Here is a 23,481-nt window from a genome sequence, read left to right as displayed (position 1 = left end):
AGCACCAGTGTCTACCAATCCAGAAAATTGTCTCCCATCCAACCATAAGGTCATGAGAGGCTTTTGTGCTGAAAGTATCTCCGACCAGTAAACATCAGATGAGCCGAATCCCTGGCTGCCTCGGGCGTTGTTAAGAGCCTTATTAGAGGTAGAAAGAAGGGGAAGGAGTAACAATTGAGCAAATCTTTGGCCTGTTTGAATGGTGTTAATGACTTTGGGGGAAGAAACCATAACTTTAATCTCTCCGGAATAATCACTATCAATCACCCCCGGGTAGATCAGCAGCCCATCCATAGTGCTGCTGTTTCTGCCTATTACAAGCCCAAAGGTCTCCTTAGGCAGGGGCCCAAAGACCCCTGTCGAAAGGGCCTGTACCCCCATATCTGGAGTCAATACTGTGTGGGTGGTGGAACTGAGGTCCAGTCCGGCACTTCCCGTTGTTGCTCTGAAGAGGTCTGAAATGGATTGTTGCTTGCTGGAGCAGAATTGAGTGCCCCGTAAATTTGTTTGGGTGTGGGGGCCCGGGGCTGGCCCCCTTTCCCGTTTCCCTGGTCTGGGTTATGGACAAGCGAGAGGGGCCAGCCTTGAGCGTCAGTCATGGACTTGTATTCATTTGTCCAATGTCTCCCTTTATTGCATCGAGGGCAAGGCCCCGGAGGTGTGGCCCTAGGGGCCGACGTCCTAGGGGCCTGACATTCTTTGGCAAAATGACCCGTTGTCTCTTACCGGAAACATTTGTTACCCGGGCGGCGCGACAAAAACTGTTTGACCGTGTAACCCTGCATGGCGGCAGCCCTGGCAAGTCCCTGTTGGTAGGCAGTCTCAATTTCTGAGCAAAGGCGAATGTAACCTGAGAGATCAGTTTTCTTTTTATAAGGGCGGATGGCGGCCTGGCAAGCAGCATTAGCATTTTCAAAAGCAAGCTGTTTAACAAAATCTGTCCCGGTTTTTGTGCTCCCAAAAATCTGACCCGCTGTTGTGAGCAGGCGGTGAACAAAATCCACGAAGAGCTCATCAGGCCCCTGTCGGATATTGGTGAGAGAAGTCAATTTTTTGTCACCGATTTTAAAATGGCCATTGTGTAAGGTGCAATGGCCCCGTATTGAGCTGTGGCCGTTTTAAGTTGTTTAATAACCTTGAAATCGAAACCACTATGGTGTCTCCATGCCTGGCCCTGTGCGTCAGCAGTCTCAGTTACAGGGAAGGCTTCCACAGGTTCAAGTTCTAGGGGTACCCTGGATCCAGATGGCACCCTGGGGGTCACCCCTTTAATGGGGGGTCGTGGCTTAAAGGTGTCCTCTCTAGGGACATTTTCATGGGTCTCACCTGTTTTTAAGCCTTCAAGCTGGGTAATAAGTTTTTGATGTTCCTTTTTTAACCTTATCTGTTCTTTGAGGAAGTCTATTTTGTCCCGGAGTTCCTTTTGGGATCAACAACAGGATATGCCAGGGCGGGAGTGTTGGGGCCCAGAGGAATGTAAGGAGGGGGGCATCCAGAGCCGCCCCGCAGTGCCCCCCCCCCGCAGGCTCGTCAGTCCCGGAGCCATTTTGGGGCGGATCTGGGGGTGGAGGCGGGCAGCGATAGGCTTGAAGGGAGGGATATAGGGGCGGAACCTCCCGCAGGGGTGGGGCTGCTTCGGAAGCAGGGGCGGAGGGAGAGGAAATGGGGGTTTGGCGAAGCTTTGCCTTATAGGGCTTGGCAGGGATCGTGGCCGTCTGGGATTGGTCCGAGGGAGCGTTACGTCCGTCAGGGGCGGGATCATTGTCACTGTCAAAGGACATCAAGTCCTCTCCCTCGTCTGGCGAGGAAGTTGCGGCCTTGACGGGCCTGGGTCCCGGCGCCATATTGGCGTCCCGGGAGACTGCGTCGGAGCCGCCTGGAGGCGTTGGATTCTCACCAGTGCGGAGGGCTATCTCTCCAACCTGGATAGCTTGAGCTACCAGTGGGTCCCTCGTCTTTTGAGAAATGATATCATTAATCAAATTCCAATAAGAGAACGCCGCAATCGGGACCTTTCCGGGTCCGCAAGCGGCATAGTAATCCTGAAGAGCTTCCCCTACCCTTTTCCATCTCTTTTCGTCAATGGTTCCCTCGGCAGGGAACCAAGGACAAAGATCTTTAATATAATCAAAAAATTTCAGCAATTGTTTAACTGTAACCTTTACCCCTCGTGCCTGTAATGTCTCCTTGAGACCTTGCACGAATAGTTCGTGCTGACTAATGCCCTGTCCCATAATCGCTGCTCAACTTACCGAGGTGCGGCAAAGACGGCAGGTCTACGTCAGTTGCAAGCCTCTCCTGTGTCGAGTGTGCTCTTTGTTCCTCAATCTTAATCTTAGGGCCCCTGAGCAGCGTTCTTCACTGGATCCCCCGTTCTCTGGCCCCACGTTGGGCGCCACTTGTCCCGGCCCGCGGGTAAGTCAATGGAGACCCTAGAGGGGGAGTGAGAATGACAAAGGACAGGGGACACGAGAGATGGAGACAAGACAGGTTTCTGATCAAGTCTCGTTTATTGCGGAAGCTGCTACAACATATATACCGTAGGGCTAGAGGGGAGGAGCAAGAGGAGGGTACTGGGGCTACTTCCTTGTTGCCGGGTAGATTTGCAGCAAGCCCGGGCATGTCCGTAAAAGGCACTCAAGAGTTCAAGGGGGGGGGGGGCAAGGCCCCCCACAAGCATGGACCTAAGAAACTAGATCAAACAAAAATTTTTTTTTCATGAAAAGAATTTTCATTACCTACCTTATTGCTACCCTTTTTTTATAGGAATGGTTCATAGATCTTTATGGGTGGATTAGACTATTTGAAATATGTATATCATTGGTACTTATAAAAGTTCGAAAGTATAAAAGAGGTTGTATTATTGAGAGTGGGAGCAACCTATTACCCCCCCCTTTAAGGCCAAATAGTATTTTTATAAGTTTGGTGAGTTTCAAAAACTTTGTTCCATTGATATAGCCTAATGAAATATTGAACACAAGTATATCTTCTTTAATAGTTATGAAGTTGGGCATGAGATTTTATATTTAAGTATATCTTAATAAGGAACAGGTTCTGTGTCCATGAAGCCCTGGACAGAGCTCTACCATCATCCTTGGCATTTTGTATATCTGATTGTTTTGTGATGATTATACCTCAGAAAAACCTACAAGTAGAAACTGCCATTTTCCTAATTAATTAAAAATTGCTTAGAAGGTTTCATAGTTGCTTAGGAAGAAAGAAAACCCTATAGAGAAAAAAATTCAAACAGCTTTTAAGTGATATTATGTTATTTTATAAAAGAACTATGGAAAATAAAATATTCCACCACAATTTAGGTGTGCTACAGAAAACTAGGGCAACACTTTTAGAAATATCAAGTGTTATTCACTGCTTTATAATTAATTACATAATTATCCACCAGAACACGAAGATCCCAGGGTACCTTAGTGGAAACACTACATTTCCAAATAAAATAATAATAATTATCACCTACTATATTCAAAGTATTTTATTAGCTATAATTTTTTAACTTCCTACATCTCTGTGTGTAAATAAACATCATTAAGAATATTAATCTTTTCTGTAGTTCAAAAATAAGAAAACTAAGGCAGATAAATTGATTTGAATTATAAATTAGGCATTATGGTTTTGAATCTTTTAAAGAGGCAGATATTCAATAGAAATAATAGAAGTTAATAGAGTACAAAAATAGCTCTTGCAGCTATTTATAAATTACCAGGTAGTAATTAACTGCAAGTATCACCTTTTCTTTCAAACACGTGATCAAATCAGTTTAAATTTTATAAACAATGTCATGGGAGCCTTGAGGCTATTGGAAATACCTAAGATGTGACAGAATTTACTTTAGAGCTACTATCCTAGGTACCTTGTAGATACATGAAGTTGTATGCCATTAAAACCACTGGATTGGGAGATTGAAGTGGTATGATAAATTGAATATCACAGAGTTTGATTAGAGCATAAGCCAAGGTTTACAAACCACGTCTTGCTAACATAGCAAGGCCTTTTTCAGTGAAATAGCATTTTGTTAAGGTGGCCATGAAATATGTTTCTAGAAGCTATGGGCTTCCAGGACACTTGATGTTCCTTTGTAGGACAATGATCACTAAGGTGAGATCTACCACAGGATGAGACCAATGCAGACTAATACCTATCTTTGAAACACTGTAGCAAAAACTCAAGGTGAAACATGACCAATGAGACATGTCATACAGAATACAAAGTAAAGGGAGGTATTCTGATGTAGTATTCCAGAACTGCAGACTCATTAGATAGGGAAAAAAAGGTGTGATTAATGTTCATTTAGAGGAGAATCTGAGCCAGTAAGAAGCCAGTCAACTGTACTTCATTTGTGGAGATAAGTAAGACAAATAGTGACCTTGTAATGATCCGAAACAGCTCCACTACATGAGCATTTGAGAAAAGAATGAGCACATTCTAGCCTGACTCTGCCTTGGTGCCCTGAAATGTTTGGCAGTGGAGAGAGAAAAATGCTTTGAGGTTTCGTCATAGAAGTGCTGGTGAACAGACAGCTACAGGGCAGACATTTAGGTTAGCTTTGTATTTTTTTTCTGCTGTTGAATTTATTTTAATGGTAATATTCTCTTTGTCTGATGTTTCCCATTGCCTAAGATAATTGATGCACAATAGATAAGCGCTATCTGAACTCATTTAGGTAGTAGAGTTTAATGACAAGGTATAAAATACGTGTTCTGATTATAGTTTACTCTCAAAATTGGGATCATTCACCACTGGATGATAGATAGACAATTGGAAAAAAAAATTCCACACTATTCACATACCCCTCTAGTTAAAGGCTAGAGATTTGTTGAGACCATAGAAACCACTCACTTATTATCCACCTATTCGTGAAATATTGAAACCTGAGCTTCTCTTTGAATTAAACTTTTACTCAACTGGCAGGAATCTGTTTTTGACATTACAATGCTGCAGGGATTACTGATTCTTTCACCTAAGACTCAAAAGGATAAAATAATATACCCTAAAACATTCAAACTTCAAGGGCCGGGGATTTAGCACAGTGGTTTCACCACCTGCTGCGCAAGCACAAGGACCTTAGTTCAATCGCTGGTGCCAAAAAAAAAAAAAAAAATTCAAACTTCATACTAGATATATTGACAAACTATCACATTTAAATCTAAAATTATCATCAGTGCAATCATGGATTAGAAAAATTTGTAAATTTATACACAAATAAAAATAAATACACTCAGATGTTAAATCTAAGATCAAACTTATCAGTTAATTCATCTAGATTTTAGACTGGCAAAAATGCACTCAAATATGAATGAGTGAATGTTCTGTTTCTGCATTTTTAAGGATTGAGAGAAGGCAGAGGATCTTATATAGTGTGATAGAGAGGGACCCTTTGTAACTTTATTTAATGTTCATTATATTTTCTACAAAAAGTCTTTAAGAGTATAATAAAATATATATATGTGTTTTAAATATTTATATATAATGTATATTTTATACATTTATATGATAAATATATGCATGTATTTTTATATATATAATTTCTAAGAAAAATTCAGGCCCAACATATTTGGCTATTTAAATTTACTTTTCCAGGGCCGGGAATTTAGCTCAGTTGTTTTGCTGCTTGCTGCACAAGCGCAAGGACCCGAGTTCAGTCCCCGGTACCAAAAAAAAAAAATTTACTTTTCCACAGGGTTAAGAAAACAAATGTTTTTCCTTTGCTCCTCCAATATCCTCCAGATTTTTTTTACAGAGATCGTGCTATTCTCCTCTTCTGCCTTTCCTAACTATTGTAATTTAGGTACCCTCCTTTTCCAGCCACATGGTGAAAGGGTTCTTGCTTTATTTGTTTTCCTCCCAACTATTTTCCCTCTCTGAATACATTTCACAGACGACCATCTTCCAAAATAACAACATCAATTAATTTTTAACTTAAAAAAAATCGCATTTCGCCCTGAGTCTGCCCTCTGCATTGATGTGCAGTGTGTGGAAGAGGCTGCTTGGGGACTGATAAGCCCCGTTTGTGAAGCCTGTTCGTTTGGAGACAAGCCATTGATGCACTCACAGACAGTACTTTTTCCTGAGCCAGCCCAGTGCTAGGTGAGTTAACAAGTTGACCCCCACATCTCACAGTGCTCAGAGAAACTTAGCCACAGACAGCCAGTGAGGGAATGTCAGGAAGCAGCTTTCTTTCTGTACCTGACTGGAAGTTGTTCTTTATGATTCATTTTTGTGTTTGAATACAAAACAGTTTGACCCATAAAGTTGTCTCTCAGGTAACTATTATGGATTCTCACCATACTCTTCTCTCCTTTTGCAGAGTCTGATGATCTCCAGGTGGACCCTCCACTCAGCCATCAAAGTATTCTTGCTCCCCAGGATGCTTGTAACTCAATGGTAGATGCAAGTGGAGTTGAGAACGTCACCCAGTATCCCCAGGAGCTTCCACAGATGATGGCTGCAGGTAAACATAACATTTTAAGTTTTTACTGGAGAAGCTCAATAAGCTATGAGAAACGGCATTGAACCAGGAGTCAGAGCCCTAAAAAAAAAAATCAGGTCATGAAACTTGTGAAAATCAAGGAGCATTAAGTCAAATTAGGAAATTCTGCTATTTTAGCTGTGTGTTATTATTTTTAAGTATTGATTGATTTATTGTCAGTGCTTATAAGAAGTACTTTGGAAAGTCACTCTAGATGGATACCTGCATTTTCCTTGTTCTAATTAAGGATTACATTAAAGAAGGATTATATTACAAAGAAACATTTAAAAATTTCAATCAGGGCCAGTACTACTCCTTGACAACTGTTTTCTTATTGGATAGTTAGAAGGCATGCCTGGTCCAGAATTATACTTAGAAACAGATACATTTATTTATCCTTAGTCTACTAAGCCAGTTACTTGCTTTACTGGGACAGTATTGCTGCTTTGCCTCTCGACCTTGTTGCTTAACCAGTGTTGTTTCCTTGGAAGAAGAAAGTAATTCTTCAACTATTTTTCTAGGGGTACTTCCTTAATGGCATGCTGTGTACAATGCAAACTACATGTCATTAAGTTTCCTCCCAGAAAATACTTGAAACACTTTGTTATGTCTTTAGAAAAATGTTGCTGTAGGTTATAGTGATTTTTGTGTGTGAGGTTTGGAAATGTGCTTAAAGAAGCCTTATATTGCTAGAAGCATGATTTTCTTCAAAGGGAAGCCCTTGACTGTGGACATAATGTTTATATGTTTTTCTTGCAGCAGCTGATGGTTTGGGGAGTATAGCAATAGACACAACCCAGCTCAACATGTCCGTGACAGATTCCACAGCCTGGGCCACCGCCATGAACAACTTGGGCATGGTTCCTGTGGGGTTGCCTGGACAGCAGCTTGTGTCCGGTAAGCTTTTTCCTGGTTTTGAAGATGTTTGCAGTAGTGCCAACTGGTGTGGGCAACAGGTGCTGGTAATCTCCCTGCACTTGGGGTGTTAAACATGCCCTTGGATTTGTGACTGGGACATGTTTGGCAGGTTTTGCTGGGGATTCTTTTCCTCATCACCTTGCTGCCCGATCATGATTCTCAGAAGCAGCTCTCTTGCTGCTGTTGCTAGACACAGTATCTCTCCTTAGTGCAGCACTGATTAGCAAATAGAATGGCTAATGGTTGCATTGCAGTTTGCCAGACTTGTTCACATAATTTATTCCATTTGATTGTACTTTTCCCTTTAAGACAGGCAAGATGCATACTTGTGCTATTTCTCCTGTTAAGGTTTCCATTTTACAGAAAAGGAAACAGAAGACCAGAGCCTCGGTGACTTCTAGAATGGAGTGACAGATCTAGAAACTCAGCTCATTTGACATAATTTCTACATTTCTGTGTACCACACTTGGAAATAGTAGTACAACACACTCAATAGATAACATGCTTAGAAATATCACCAAGTCAATGGTCATTCAAACATGTTTACAGTTTAATTTAACTTGTGTTATTGAAGATTTTGCATGTGCTTTATAAAAAGTGCTTTTAGAATAAATGTACACAAATATAAGTGTCCTTGAGGAGCATGTCTCCCTAAATTAAGTGTTTAAAAAAATAGCACCAGAAAATAAAAATAAAAAAATAGTTGAATCATTGTTAAATAATGGTACAGACTAGTAATGTGGTAGTTTTCAGATCAGTCACTAGGCCTCTAAAGGAAAATGTTTTCCAAAAGGTAAGGCTTGATCTCTATCTGGAGAGAGAAATAGGATTTACATGTTCACTCCTCACTCATTCACTCAAATCAACAAACATTGAGGCACTTCTGTGGTGCAAGGGCTCTGGCAGTAACCAAACCCTGGTCCCTGCCCTCTCAGGGACATGCAGTGGAAAGGTGACAGTCTTTGTTGTAATAGCAGAACAGTTCACTTTTAGCCATCAGTTTAGGTGAGGCTGGATGGTGTGCACTAAGTAGGAATCAGCTGCTTCTGTGATGTTATAAGTTTTGCCCACAAATCTGTGTATTTTGTGCTGAGTTGACCAAGCATTTGGTTTCTTTTCCCTTCCCTTCCCTACCCTTTCCTTCTTCCCTTTCTTCTTTCCCTTTATCAATAATTGCCATAGGTAAAAAATTCTAAGTTATATTAAATTATATGTATGTGTACATATAAACGTATATGTGTATATGAATATATGTGGATGCATATACATACATACACATATAAATATGTATGATTTCTTTTTTAATATACAGAAGAACCTAAGAAAACATAGGAAAAAGCAGGATAAAAAGGAAAGATGAAGGTTAAGTTATAAAGCATCATACATAGGATATTTAATAAAATTCTTCAAAATGTTATGAAACCCATACAGTTTTAGATTAATGTACTGGGAGATGCATACACATACATGACATTTTTTGTGAGTTAGATATGTGCTTATCCGGGCCCTTTTCTCAAAATTTTATCTATTTACTTTTGTTTGTTTTTGTAGTACTAGGGATTAAACCTGGAATTTTGCAAATGCTAGTAAGCGTTCTACCACTAAGCTACACTCCTGGTCCCTCAAAAGCTGATCTAGACAATTGCTTCTTTCTGATAACTCAAGAGTAAACATTTTTATTTTCCCATTCAAATTTTCTCAGCTGCCTAATTAAAACTATAATTTGTCCAGCAAAAATGACTCTACTCTTGTCTCATTTCCTACTTCTCTCAGAAGATGTTTTGCAACTTCTAGAGTAAGCCCAAACCTCAATAATTCATTATTTCTTATGATTTTGAGTCTTCTGACATTTTAACCATGACTAATTTATGATTTTCCTAGTAACTTACCATGAAAAGAATTACAGCCCTACTTGTTATAGAAGATTTACCATATCTGCCCTGAATTACATTCTCTAGCTCTTGTGTTAGACAAACTCCTTAAGCTGATTTGGGGCCACTCAGAATCTTTCTGGACCTCCCTTGCTCAGTTCCACAGCCTGACAGTATCACTCCAATTGGCTTTGTTCTAAGAGCCAACTGTGTTTGTTAGCCCGACCTCAGATACAGTTCTGTCCTGTTGGGTTAGTGTGCATGTAATTTTTTCCAGTCTTTTTTTTCTATGCATATGTTTCATCCTTTCTGAATATAAAATTTTCTATCATGCAGTTTTGTTAACATTTAAGCTACTTCTCCACTTTATACTTTATGTTAAAAAATTTAAATAATCTATCAAATAAATAATCCCCAGGTTACTTAAGAATTCTAAATGTTTCCATTTATGTTGTTCTTACTTTTTCACTTTTATTAGCCAAGATTTTTAGAGAATTTAATATCTTTCCACATGCAAAATAATATTACTTTCTCTATGACACGGTGATCATATCTATTTTATGAAACGTCTGTTAGACTTAAATGTGATAACTTACAAAATAACTTGTACCTGTATATAGTAAGCATAAAGTAAATACAAGCCCCTTCTTCCTTTTTTTGTCTTTTTTTTTTAATAAATGATATTACAGTGAACATTTTTAAGCATAGGACTTTTCAGCAGTTAAAATGATTTCCCTTGGAGATTCCTATATGTAGAACTAGAAGGTCAGAAGAAGTGAAAATGTAAGTGTTTTTTGGTATATGTGAGGCTATTAATTTCCCAATATACATACATATTTAATATAATTTTATATATAATTTAGGCCAGGGATTTAGCTCAGTGGTTTCGCTGCCTGCTGTGCAAGGGCAAGGACCTGAGTTCGATCCCTGGTACAAAAAAAAAAATTAATAATAATAATAATTTAATATAATTTACTAGTTTGATATGCAAAGTCTACATCCAATTTTTTTATCTTGAATTCTTTTAAGATCCAAATCATAAAAAAACTGAAATATTCCCAAAAACCATATGCAAAGGGCTTTGTTATCAGCCTGTGACATTATTGGAAGGTGGTGGAGCCTTTAAGAGATGGAGCCGCTTGAGAGGAAGTTAGATCACTGGGGTTGAGTCCTTGATGTTGACACCTTGGCCCTTTCTCTGTGCATTCCATCTGCCATGAGGTCAGCACCTTTGCTCTGTCACACACTACCACCTTAAGCCAAATAAACCTTTCCCCTTTTAAGTTGATTTTCTCAGATATTTTGTCACACCAACATAAAGCTATCACATCTTGTTTACTCCTTTCTCCCCCTTCATTTTCTACTTGTATTTCTTCTTTGTAAATAGATTATTCTCATAGTCTGTCTGTTGGAAATTTTAAAACTTGATTTATGTTTGGTTGTTACTCATTCTAATCCTTTAACCTTTTTTTTAATCCTGTAATGTCTTATTTCCTAAAAATATCTGTCTCACCTGTTTTTTGTCTCTTAATGTTGGTTCTTATTTAAATAATGTTTGTTTTAATTTCCTTTATGAGTTCTTCGTCCCAATGGTAAATACAGTGTGATGTTGGTAGCATAGCTGCCTTCCAATTGTAAATATAAAATAAGTGCCTACTCTAGAGGACCTATGGATTTCTGCTCCTACTGACTTTTCTGTCTGTTATCAGAAATTAAATTGTTGTGTCTATTTTTGCCTATTTCTAAAGTATCTGTTCTGTACTGCTGATCTGTTTTTGTACTAGCACCACATAGTTTCAGTTCCTACAGTTCTATAAATTTGTAGGAGGCACCTTCTGTTCTTGTAACCTTACCTGATGTGTGGTATTATTTGTCTCTTTTCTGATTAGCCATCAGCTATGGAAAGGAGCTTTTGCTCAGTGTTCATGCTGGCCTGCTCTGGAGTTCTTTAGTGTAGCTCTTGAGTATTAGAGTCAGTCTTTAATGTTTCAAAAGGGACTTAAAGATTATTTACTGTAACATTCCTTCCAAGAAATCCTCTCTAAAATATCTCTGACAGGATTATGGAGAGGCTGGATTTTATGAGCACTTGGCTTTCTCCCAAAGTTTCTGATATTTCTAAATGACCAAGCACTCTTCCCATATTTGTTAAAATTAAACTGACACAAATCCTATTCCTCACTGCTTCTTCAGTTTATTGAGAGATTCAAATTAACAGCAAAACAAGACATAAATTTTTCATGTCCTCTGATTCTATCAGAAGGATTTTCCAGGAAATCATATCACTTGTTACCATCATGTCCTACCCTTCTGATATGCTCTTGTATGTTCCCACAGATACATCTCTTCCATTTTCAGTCCCTTTTACTGGCTTGATTCCATTCCCACTTTGAGGAATTTCCATTGCCCTTCCTGCTGTGAAGCACTACTTGACATCATTACATTGCACTTGCTTCCTTTGTCCAATATATATCAGTATACTGTTTGTTATATACTCCAGCCCTTCTCCCATACTCCAGAGACTAGGGTTCTTTATGAAATAGTGTTTACTTCTACCTATTACTGTTTCATGTTTGTTTTATCCCCATAATTTTAGTTTTATAATTTTTGTTGTTATTGATTTGTTTTGTTATAAATATTTTCCTTGTTGTTATAGATACAGATTTTCTAAACTAATCAGTTGGAACATTAGTGCCCTACTGTTGTTAAGTAGGGTAGATGTCACATGTAGGTGGCCTAACAACCATGGAAAACTAAGTTAAATTCATATTGGGGATATAGCTCTGTAGTAGAGCATTTGCTAGAAGGTGCCATGACCTGGATTCAATCTCCAGAACTGTAAACAAAAGAACAAATGAATGATTGAATAAAACATAGGTAAATTACTTTCTTCGTGGGTTTTCTCACAATCTTTACTATGTTAATAGGTGATGTGCAGTTTTCTAAGAATGTGAGCTAGTGTTTAGGATTCCTCACATTTAATTTAGTCTTTGAAAAGTACCTACTAGCATCCCATGAAGCCCTGAAACATAACCATTTATACCAGATTTTCGCTGTCAGCTGAGAAGATCCTTCACCACCAATGATCCTTCTTCATGGTATGTGATGTCCTTCATATGATCTAGTTTACAATTTTGTTTGTTTATATTTGTACTGAACAGTGTCATACCTAATTTCAGGTTTCAAAACACCCCTTTGTGGTGAAATGTTGCCTGAAGCCTACTTCTCAGTTTTCTATGATACATATTGTCCCTTTCTAGGGACCTACTTCTAGCATCATAAGCCAGAATGTGAGTGTCAAATCCTGAGCTCTGATACCATCTGTGAAACCAGCTGCTTCCTTCCTCTTTGCCCTAGTTTCTTTTCCAAAGTTGTAATCATCAGTTGGGAAAATTTGAGAGCAAGAGCTGAGTCCTCAGGTTTCAGCCCTCTGGCCCAAGCTCACATTGGAACTAGGGGGAACACTTACTGGGTATTCTGTGGCTGTGATACTTAGACTTTGATCTTTTCTAAACTTTTTGAAATCTTCTTTCCTAATATCAGCAATCTTTCCTTAGCTGTTACTGTCTTGAAGTTGATATACATCTTTTACCCTAGCTTTCTTAGCACACTTTTTGTTGCACCTCAAACACTTGTTCCTAAAAGGCACCAGACCTCTTCATTAGCTGCAAAGAAAGGGGGATAGACAGGAGAGTGTAGTGTCTAGCCGATGAAAGACTTCTCCATGTTTGCAGGTATCTGTTAACATTCATGATTTTCCTGGGCTCATAGCTTGCTGTCTGTTCTTTTTTTTTTTTTTTTTTGGTACCAGGGATTGAACTCAGGACCTTACACTTCCAAGGCAGGTGCCAGAACCACTGAGCTAAGTCCCCGGCCTTATTGTCTGTTCTTTAGTTCACCACCACTGCTTTCTTCCTGTCACCCTGAAAAGAACTTTGCTAATTTATGGGAAGCTAATATGGGTACAGTCTCCCTTCTCTCCTATTCATTACTCTCTCGCCTTCACTGATGTTTCCATTCATTTTAATTCTTCTCTGCCTCCTCAGAATATTCTTTTCTAGTTTCTTTCTTGGGTTGCCTAATCTTCCAAGGAACACCTTTATCCTCTTTAATGTGCCCAGATATGAAGAGGCATTTTTTAAAATCCTTTCATCTCCTCAAGCATCACCCTTTTAACTGGTATTTACTGAGCCAGATGTTGTGCTAAATACTGGGAGTATAAGACATACACCATACTGGCATGTTTTAGAGTCTAGTGGGAGAAGCAGAAAAGAGTAAATAAGCAAATACAAATCAATATGAGAAGTGCTTATGTTACTAATAGATAAAATGTTCTGTTGGTTGTCCCTGCAGAGTGTTAAGCGGGGGAGTAATAGGATTAGCACTGAATTTCCACAGAGACTTTTGTAAGCTCCATAGTACACCAATGGCAGTGTGGAAAAGCTGGCAATGAAGTCGGATGGGAGGCAGTAGCAGTTACCCAGACAAGAGATAAGAATGGCAATAATGCCAGTCATAATCCTGGTAGTGGAGATGGGCTGATGTGAAGGGACATATGAGCCACTGAATTGTAGAAACCAGCAATCATTGGTAGAGTTCATGTAAAATGAAAGAAGAGTAAAAAATAGCCATGATTTCTGGGGTTTGAGCTCTGGAAATTGAATGGTGGGATCATGTACTAAGAAGAGAAGATGGGGGAAGATGGCTGGTTTCCTTTTGGACTTAATGAGGTTTGAAGAACCTGTTAGAGGAAAGCATATAAGGAACCATTTCATTTTATAGATCTGGATTTCAGGAAAGAAGGGGGATTAAAGATTTGGCCTTGGCAGCCACAGCCCATGTATGGTCACGTATGCCCTGGGGACTTTACTGCACCAGCTACATTTCTGCTGTGATATTAAGATAGGTGCTTGGCTGCTCATCCAGGTGTCGACCTGACCTCCAGTCATATCCCCAAGTCCCTCCTTCATCTATTTCCTCTCTTGTGACCCACTAGCTCCTATCTATTGCTGGACTGCCAGGTTTGAAATGAGTGAAGTGTTCAGAGATGAGAAATGCAATCAAAATCCTGCTTGAAACTATCTCGTCAGCTCTCAGGGACTCAGAAGAACTCTGTCCATAAACCTTCCCACGTGCTCACTTTTAAAATGAAAAGAGTGGTCACACCAGCATAACCTGGTCTTGAGTCCCTGCAGATATTCATGGTGGTACACTCTGACCCAGGTATGATTCAGGGCACACAGACATCCTGGTGCATAGCAGTGGGGCTTTTGCAAAGGTGATGCTCAAAGTTTTCTTTTTGCTTTTATTTTCCAACTTTTTGAAAGATTTCTCATTATTCCTGTCAGAAAGCAAATAGGTCCTTGACTTATGTTTCACAATTTATGTACCTGATTTTGTGTATTTCTGACAGTTCTGTTATACTTTGCACAGTTATTTATCTTTTTCTCCCCCAGGACATTAGGACAGAACATTGGTGTATTTATTCATTCACCACAATATTACCAAAGTCTTAAACATACTGTGTACTTAATAAGGAACTAGAGAAAGAGCAATACGACAGAGAGGTAATAATCTTATGGAATGCATGTTTTTCTAAAGTAAATATTGTATCAATAATTGTACAAATGATTACAATTGTAGCATATTATAAAGAGAGATGGGGAGGCTCCCTTTGCTGAGAGGTATTGAGGGTAAAGTTTCCTTTAAAGAAGTAATATTGGGGCAGGGGATTTAGCTCAGTGGTTTCGCCGCCTGCTGCACAAGCGCAAGGACCTGAGTTCGATCCCCGGTACCAAAAAAAAAAAAAAAAAAAAAAAGAAGTAATATTGAGGCTAAGCTCTGATAACTTAGAATTATCCAGATAGTAGGAAAGAAAAGCAGGAAGAAAAGGGAAATTCTGAAAGATGAGGAAATTTTAAAAACAGAAAGTGCCCTTTCAAAGACCTGAGGTGATTAGAGCCTGGCTCTTTCAAGGAAGTGAAAGGTGTATATGTGTGGCCAAAAGGTGATGTTTAGGATGTGGTGGAGGTGGAAATTGGTGCTTAACATGAGTCTGCCAAGGTTGGCTGAAGTCAGATCATGCCTTTCATCGTAAGGAGTACAGATTTTATTTGAGGCAAGCTATTGAAGGATTTTAGACAGGGAAGTGACCTCTGTCTCATGTTTTTCTTTGTTTTCTTTTTAAGTTACCCAAGTTATTTTATAGAGACTGGATTGCATAGTGGCAAGAGTAGAGGTGCAGTTTACATATAGAAGGCTGCTGCAGGTCCTCAAAGGGATAGAGCAGGTAGATGCTCTAGATCCATCCATATGGGACCATAATATTAAGGACCTACTACATGTGGGCATTGCCATAGGTTCTGGGGCACATTGTCTCTTAGAACTTTCATCCTACTGTATTTCATTGTATGATGTATGTGTCTGCAGTATTTCTTGAGATAAAATTTGTGGAAAACTTTTCCCCCCTCAAAAGAAAGTGCTTGCTTCTGTCTGTACCATGAGCTGTATGAAGTAAAAACTTAAAGCAAACTACAGCTTGTTCTCAGGTAATTCTTTACAACGTAAATAACCTTGTTAGTTAGAGATGTTAGAAAAATGAAATTCCTTGTGAAAAGTTTAATATAGTAATTTTTCTCTTCCATGGCATTAAAAAGATAAATTTACTTGTTTTGTTTTGGGTTGACATCTGAATTATCAATGTGTAATTTTTTTGTGTGTAACCTTCAACATCTATAAATTTTTTATACTAGCTTATATATCTTGGTTAGCTTAATCTTTACTTGTTCTGTCACACTCTGGTATGTGTGCTACACACTAACCCTTTGAACTATGTTAATCACTTCCTTAGCAACTAGATTATAAGAGAAAATATTTTAAATAATTTGCATGTGTATTTACATATACATATATTAGGTGGATGCATATACCAAGCAGTATGTAACATGTATGTTTATGCATCATAAATACACATACCTGACTCTCCTGGTTTCCTCTAGATTAGACAAGCTTTAGTAGGCCCATGAGTTGAGAGAATATATTTGCATCCACATTAGAAAATTGTCTACTCTTGGACCAGGGACTTAGCTCAGTGGCACTGCACCTGCCTTACAAGTCCAAGGTCCTGAGTCTGAATACCAGTACCGAAAAAAAAAAAAAAAAAGGAAATTGTCTACTCTCCTTAGAATAGACATTCTGATTCAGCAGAGAGGAATAAATGCCAAATAATTAAATTCCCATATTAAAATATTTTTGGGAGTTTCTATCCTGATATACATATGTATGCATGGACATTAGTGTATATTGGATTTTTTTTCAGGGTTAATGTTGAAGCTTTTTTTTTTTTTCCAGTACTGGGGATTGAACTCAGGACCTTGCTCTTGCCGGGCAGGCACACACCACTGAGATACATCCCTGGCCCAATGTTGAAGCTTTTTATTCGTAAATGTGGAGTAATTGTATAGTTACTTCTCTTATATCCTTTGTTTTCTTTTATTTTCTCTTTATTATTCTGTAGCCTTATCATTTACTATGTGTTAAATATTGTGTTCTTAAGTTATAGATACATCACATTATGGACTTACATTACTATGATTTATTTAATAGACTGCTTGTTTCTATGGGCAAGGATCAGACCTAATTTATCACTGTATTTCCTCTGTCATCAAACACAGAACTGGATGCTCAGTAACCATATAACTGAATGAATGTATTACTCAATTCATTTATATAAATAATTATACAAAGATATATAAGATTTGGAAAAGTCAGTTCTGCACCTGGTCTTTAGACAATTCTAAAGTGTAGCTTTTATATCTTTAATCATTGTTAAACATAAAGGGTGACTACAAACACCAACCCCATTATCTGACATCTGTGATATATTTTTCCTAAAATTGAGCACTATCTTTCCAGATTACTTCTTTTTTAAAAAAAAATGTGTCTTCACTGTCTTTCCTTATCATGCTTGTGCTTTCATCTGCATTCTTAGACATCTGGAGAATATTTATAAGAGCTGCTTTAGTGTACTTATCTGTTAATTCTATTATCTGTGACATTTCTGAGTCTCTCTTGACTGATTTCTCTCCTTGTGTTGGGTTCTGGTTTTTTATTTCTTTGCATGCCTAGTAATTTTTTATTGGTTGCCAAATGTTGTGAATTTTATGTTGTCAGGCTGGATTTTTTAAAAATTCCTTTTAGTATTTTTGAGATTTGATCAGCAATGTAGACAGGTTCCCTGAAACAGTTTGATTCTCTCAAGACTTGCTTTTAAATTCAGGTGAGCAGGTCCAGAGAAACCTTTAGACTACAGATAATTTAGTCTCACTTCTAAAGTAAAATACTTCTATATTTTGCAAGTTTTCCCATCTCTGGCTTTTGGAAATTTGACCTAGTCCCAACCTTTAGTGAGCTTTAGAAATGGTTCTATCTGCTCCTTTCCCATGGCTTTTACTCAGCTTTTCTCCCTCCCTCCCTCCCTCCCTTGTGTGCCCATCCTGTCCAACTACTGAGACTCCAAGTGGGAGCCTCTGAAGATCTCCCAGCTCTCCCTGTTATCAGCTCCTATCTCACTGTGCTCTACCCCACATTCCCAGGGGCTTTGGCCCTGCAAATGCTGAGCTCAGGTAGACCACAGGCTCTGTTTGGTTCTTCCTTCTTTGCAGTAAGCCCTTGAATACATTCTAGACAGTGGGTTGAGAACAATCATAGGTTTTATTTCATCTATTACCCTTCTCTCAATCATTAGTGCCCTGCACCTCCTATTTTCCAGTATCTGAAACCTCTCATTTCAGATATTTTGGCTCTTTTTTTAAATTTGAGGTAGGAAGATAAATTCTATCTCTGCAGCTTCTTCATGGGTAGAAGAAACCTCCACACTTTTAAATGTTTGTATGTATTTCTTAGTGATATAATCAGCGTAAATCTGAGACTGGTGTGAATAACTTTTCCTGAGGATGCTATAAAATGATAGTACCACATCAACTGGAAACTGGATAAAGAAAATGTGGTTTTTTAATAAAATGGAGTACTACTCAGCCATAAAGAACAAAAAACTAGAGTCATTTGTAGCTAAATGGATGCATATCGAGGCCGTACTCTTAAGTGAAATAAATAGGACACACGTGTAAATACGGAATAGTTTCTCTAGTGTGAGAAACTGAAAGTGTAAACAAGGGTTAAAATGATTAAAATGAATAATTGATAATTTGAAATAGGAAAAAAGGTCCAAAGATGGAGTGAAGGGAGGGGAAGGGGAAAGGAAAAGAGGGAAAGGAAAAAGTATGAGAAAAGAAAAAAAAATGGAAATGAAATCTGTGTAAATAGGGAAGGGCAGAGGGGGTGAAGGGATCACAGGTAATGGGGAAAAAATAAGAACCAAGATACATCATGTACAGGTACAAACACCCAATGATAAATGTAAACGAATTGTATACCTAAAATGTACCAAAGAAAGAACTAAAAAAAAAAAAGGATAGTAGCAAAACCTGTCAAATACTGAGTACCTCACATAAGTCAAATATATAAATATTTTCCTTCATTTTACCCCCTTATAGCTAAATGTTAGTAACCTCATTTTATAAATGAGGCAGTGTAGCATGGTAACTTATCCAGTTACCCATATAGAAGGGGGCAGTGCTGGATTTGATACCCAGGTCTGTCTACTTAAACCATTTCTATGCTATTGAGATTTGGAGGAAAACGACTAAAACAAAACCACCTATGTTTTTGTCTCAGGCCATCTGTGTCTTTGCACTTCAAATAAAATACTTTAGGTGGATATATAACACTGGTGAAGGGGGAGGGGAGTTGTAAAGTTATTTGTCTTATGTTGAAATTAAAAAGATTTGTTATTTAATGCTTATGCATATCATTTTTATTGTGTTTGAAATCTGAAGATTTCCAGGAAACCCAAGAATTTAGAAACTTTGTTTCACTGATCTAGAATTTGGATTATAAAGTTTAATCAGGAATAACTTGATAATATAAAGTAGACTGCTAGGACTAAACCCATGGTGGCCTTACCTTCAGGTTTATGGCAGTAACCACAAAAGTGATAGAAAACATGAAGATAATATGCCCATTTCTACCTAAAAATAAGTAAAGAAAGCTCTTTCAAGGAAAAAAAAAGAAATTTTGAATTTTTTTAGGATTAACACAGATAAAATGGACTTAGGGCAGCTTGAGGCTTCCCTGCATAGGCAGTAAGAATGTAAAAGAAGTGGGGATCTAGCTTTGTGACTCAGATTCCTGGCAGATGGATTCCACTTCTATGAAAAGTAGGAAATGAGGTCATCTGTTAAGGGCAGGTGGGCTGATAAGGCAAGGGAAAATTGAGATGAGAGAAACCTTGAGGGTAGTCTCTGGGGCTGGGAGAGGAAGCTGAGCAGAGGAAGATAGTAAAAGTGTGCTGACGAGTATTTGAGAGCACCTTATGGTTTTCTCCTTGGTATTGTGTCTTTCTCAGGGATAGGCACAGACAAGGAAAGAGGTGGTTTATTCAGGTTAAGTTTCAATGGGTGGCTGAAATGAAAGAACAAAGGGTACAATGAAGTCATGAGCATTTACAGGATAGGAATTTCAGAGCTACACCATACACTCCACAGGAGTGGGGTTGGAACAGTGGAGAAAGGGGAGGGATGGAGGGGGAGAGAAAGCTAGAGAGGTTTCTAGAGAGAGGAGGTGATGACAACAAGCAGGAGGTTGGTAGGATAGGAAAGTGAAGGACAGGGGGCCTTAGCCAATGACAGCAATAGATTGGAACTCTCCTGGCATCTGGGCATCTGCAGAATAAGGAATATTTTCCCGTAGATGTTGGGGAACTATCTCTGAAAGCGACAAAGGTGGCCTTAGAGGCTGCAGTCTTAGGCTCTTTCCCTTAGCTGTGTAACTTTGGACAAATTTTATTACATCTCTGAGTTTTTTGTCTATAAAAAGAGATGTTAATATCAACATCAGTGAATTTTTGTAGTTTCCAGGGTTTGTAATATAAATTATGGGATCGATGGTGGAAATCCAAACATGTTTCCTTTACCCTCACCTGAGAGTAGTGTAGGAACAAGTAGGGAAGGGGAGAAGGGTGATTTTCCTATTAAGGCAATGAAATGAGAAGGGTTAGCTCCGTGAAAATTGTTTCCTTTCTCCTGATTTCTCCACACCAGGAATGATGACAACCTTTCTCCTTTAAGCTTACATGGAGGAGGTAACCCACAGGTAACCAGTGTATACCCATAACTCAAAAGTTATTTTCTGCAAGTCACTCATGTCAGCATTGCCTGGACTGTCTGTTCCTGGACCTATTTTAGACCTGAAACACGAGGCTCTGGAGACAGCAGCTGAAATTGAGACCTTGAAACAAAACAAAAAGGTGCCCCATTTGGCCTAGGCATGGTTAAAGAAGCTTGTTGGACACTTCTTAACTACAACAGAGTTTTATGAGTGAAAAAAATCATTTTTTGTTAAAGCTGAGCTGAAAAGTACCTAAAAGGTACCTGCAGTTGGAAACGTTTAAATCATGTGTTGATTATCTACTGTACTTAAGCACTGTGCTGTGATCTGAATTTTTGTGCTCCCTACATGTCATATATCAAAATTCTAAACCCCAAGCTGATAATGGTCATTAAGTCATGAAGCCACAGAGCCCTCCTGATTGGGGTTAGTGTCCTGAAGATCTCCCTGCTCATCTAGCACATGAGGATTTGATGAGAATAGGCCTTGGTCAGCAGGAAGAGGCCCTCTCCAGACACCGACTCTGCCAACCCCTTGCTTCTGGACTTCCCAGACTCCAAAACCATGAAAAATAGACTTCTGTTATTTTAAGCCACTTAATCTATGGTATTTTGTTATACCAAATATCCCTGAAAATAAGACCTAACCAGGAAATAAGCCCTAGCATGATTTTTCAGGAGACTCATAATACAAACCTTACCCTGAAAATAAGCCCCAGTTAAGACTGTCAGCCAGATGAATGCATTCAGTACATCCCTTGCAACACACAAAATATGTATTGAATTATAAATAATAATATTAACATATAAATAAATAATATTGACATTAGTGATTAAAATAAATGATAATATAAATTATAATTAAGTTTTTATAAATACCCAAGTGGGGACCTTTGGACGAGTCATAAATGCTTAGAAAGAGATGAACTCAAGACTTCCTGCTGAATGACCAGAGTATAGACACAAGGAGCAAATAACACGCACCCTTGATAACAAACGGATGTGGTGTATCTGAGTCTTCATAATTCAATATGTCATGTGGTGTAACAATTGTACTTAATGCACATGTGTGAAATAAAGAAATGGTTTTCTGAATTTTGATGCCTGCAAATTTTTGTTGCTTTTGTATGAATCATCATTCTCAACTATCATCATTTTTTGTCAACACTCCTAAGCCAAGCCTGCAAGAGGCCATGACTTAACTGAAGAATTCATGGGATAAAATCACTGACAGCTGTGTTACCACTGCACTAGGAACAGCCTACATGGACAAGAAGTGCTCATTTAAGGAGAGCTCTATTGCTGGACATGAGAGATTGGGGCCAATGGTTCTATACGAAATGGAATTGCAAGAAATCCAGGCCAGAATTCGGGGTTTGGAGAATTATAATGATGCTCCAGAAGAAGATGACATGACTATGAATATTTGAATAAATGTAGATTTTTTTTGTACATGAATAAATGTAAATTGTTACACCTCAAAAAATAAGACATCCTCTGAAAATAAGCCCTATTGCATCTTTTGGAGCAAAAATTAATATAGGACCTGGGCTTCTTTTTGTGGAAATACCATATTAGGCCAAGAAAATTAAAGCACAGTGTTTATAATCTCATTTAATCAGTTTTTAATCCTAAAAAAGGATGTCGTAGGCATCCAGACACACATCACTGAACTATAATAAATTATATTTTCCTCCTCATCAGGGACATTTTCTTGCTATCATAAAAGATACAGTTTTGACCTTGAGGCTTTGCTTTTGAAAGTTAATGCCTGCATAGCGAAAGGACGCTTTATCCTTAAAGGGAAGGAGGAAGACTGTAGTCTTCAAGTGCTATTAAGTGTTTCTGACCACGAAGGCATCTTTAAAGAAATATTCCTCACTTCACTGGATGGGACCCTGTGACCTCCATCAGTTAATGCATCCTAGCCATTTATTCCAGCTCGAAAAATAGGCCTCAATGCCCTAATATGAAGCAACTAAAGCCTCCACAGGGGACCCCTTGCCCAGAGTGAATCACTGCTGATGAGGTTCTACCCAGAGACATTTGTATGAGCTGTGCAATCACTCCAAAATGCCCATTTTATATTTTTAAGACTTAGTGGCCTTTCTCTTGGAAACCATGTATTTGAGAACATCTTTTTGAATTTGTTCATCCCCAGCTGTGAGAAAATACTGCCTAGTCATGGGTAGGAAAAAGGCAATTTAGAAAAATAATAGAGGAAAACGATGATTTCATTTTGTCTAGATTTTCTGTGTCATCCTTGCTGGGCCTTGGCCAGATGTGGGGCAGAACAGATTATGTTGGGGGAGGGGGAACCTCATGAGCAGCAGGCTCTTACTGCTGGGAGAAGACTTGGAGGACATAGAAGTGCAGACAAAGTCAAACTGTAGGAGAAGGCAGAGGCAGAGTGCTGCAGGCCCTGCAGACAAGGTGGTAACCCCTATCTGCCCTGGTGGGTGTGGCTGACTGTGAGGAAGTCGTACAGATCTTCAGGGTCTTTTTGTGTCCCTGTCAAAGGGGAGTGCTCAGCTCCCTTCAGACTGACATTCTATGACTCAAAGAATTAAGACATTAATATGTCCTATGCCCAAGTAACTAGCATCTAGTCAATCCCTTCAGGAAATAAAAGCAACATAGTAACTTTAACAGGAACCACAGGAAGTGTCTCTATAATTAAGGTAATCTTTTAGTGGAAGTTTTTTGTTTGTTTGTTTGTGTATTTGTTCTTTAATGGATCCAGAGAGCCCCTGCAGAGTTAATCACACAAACAGCCATGTGAGTGATGTGGGAGCATCATTGTAAGAAGCTCTAATCTCTCTAGACTTTGAAGAAGGAAGTTGCAAAGACAGGGGAGGATGAATTCCTGATAATTTTGAGACCTTTGACTTAGTGGTACCATCTGCTAATAATCACTACAGGAGGATAAGTGTGAAGATACACAAACACAAAGATACATAGTAATTTAGATACTTGAAATTGA

The 23,481-nt window shown here is 38.7% G+C and overlaps 1 protein-coding gene across 26 annotated transcripts in view; it reads left to right on the top strand.

The window, feature by feature from the left end:
* The window catches only part of Enox1 (ecto-NOX disulfide-thiol exchanger 1), a 571,647-nt gene that overhangs the window by 364,919 nt on the left and 183,247 nt on the right, over positions 1-23,481 (top strand). For 23 of the 26 annotated variants that reach the window (XM_087197408.1, XM_087197410.1, XM_087197409.1 and 20 more), the window contains 2 exons: positions 6,323-6,466; positions 7,244-7,381. In XM_087197408.1, coding sequence (XP_087053534.1) covers positions 6,397-6,466; positions 7,244-7,381 — 208 coding nt within the window. In that variant the 5' untranslated portion in view covers positions 6,323-6,396. Of the gene's footprint in view, positions 1-2,241; positions 2,416-6,322; positions 6,467-7,243; positions 7,382-23,481 lie in introns of those variants that run through there. The other 3 variants (XM_087197407.1, XM_021257898.2, XM_087197405.1) reach the window with 2 other exon arrangements.

The sequence above is a fragment of the Heterocephalus glaber genome, unplaced genomic scaffold, assembly GCF_053883595.1.
Source record: "Heterocephalus glaber isolate CG9 unplaced genomic scaffold, H.glaber_assembly_v1.0 deba00001666, whole genome shotgun sequence".
In the NCBI taxonomy this organism is placed as follows: Eukaryota; Metazoa; Chordata; class Mammalia; order Rodentia; family Bathyergidae; genus Heterocephalus; species Heterocephalus glaber.
The sequence above is the reverse complement of the archived record's forward strand: the minus strand, read 5'-3'. Positions and strand labels throughout refer to the sequence as shown.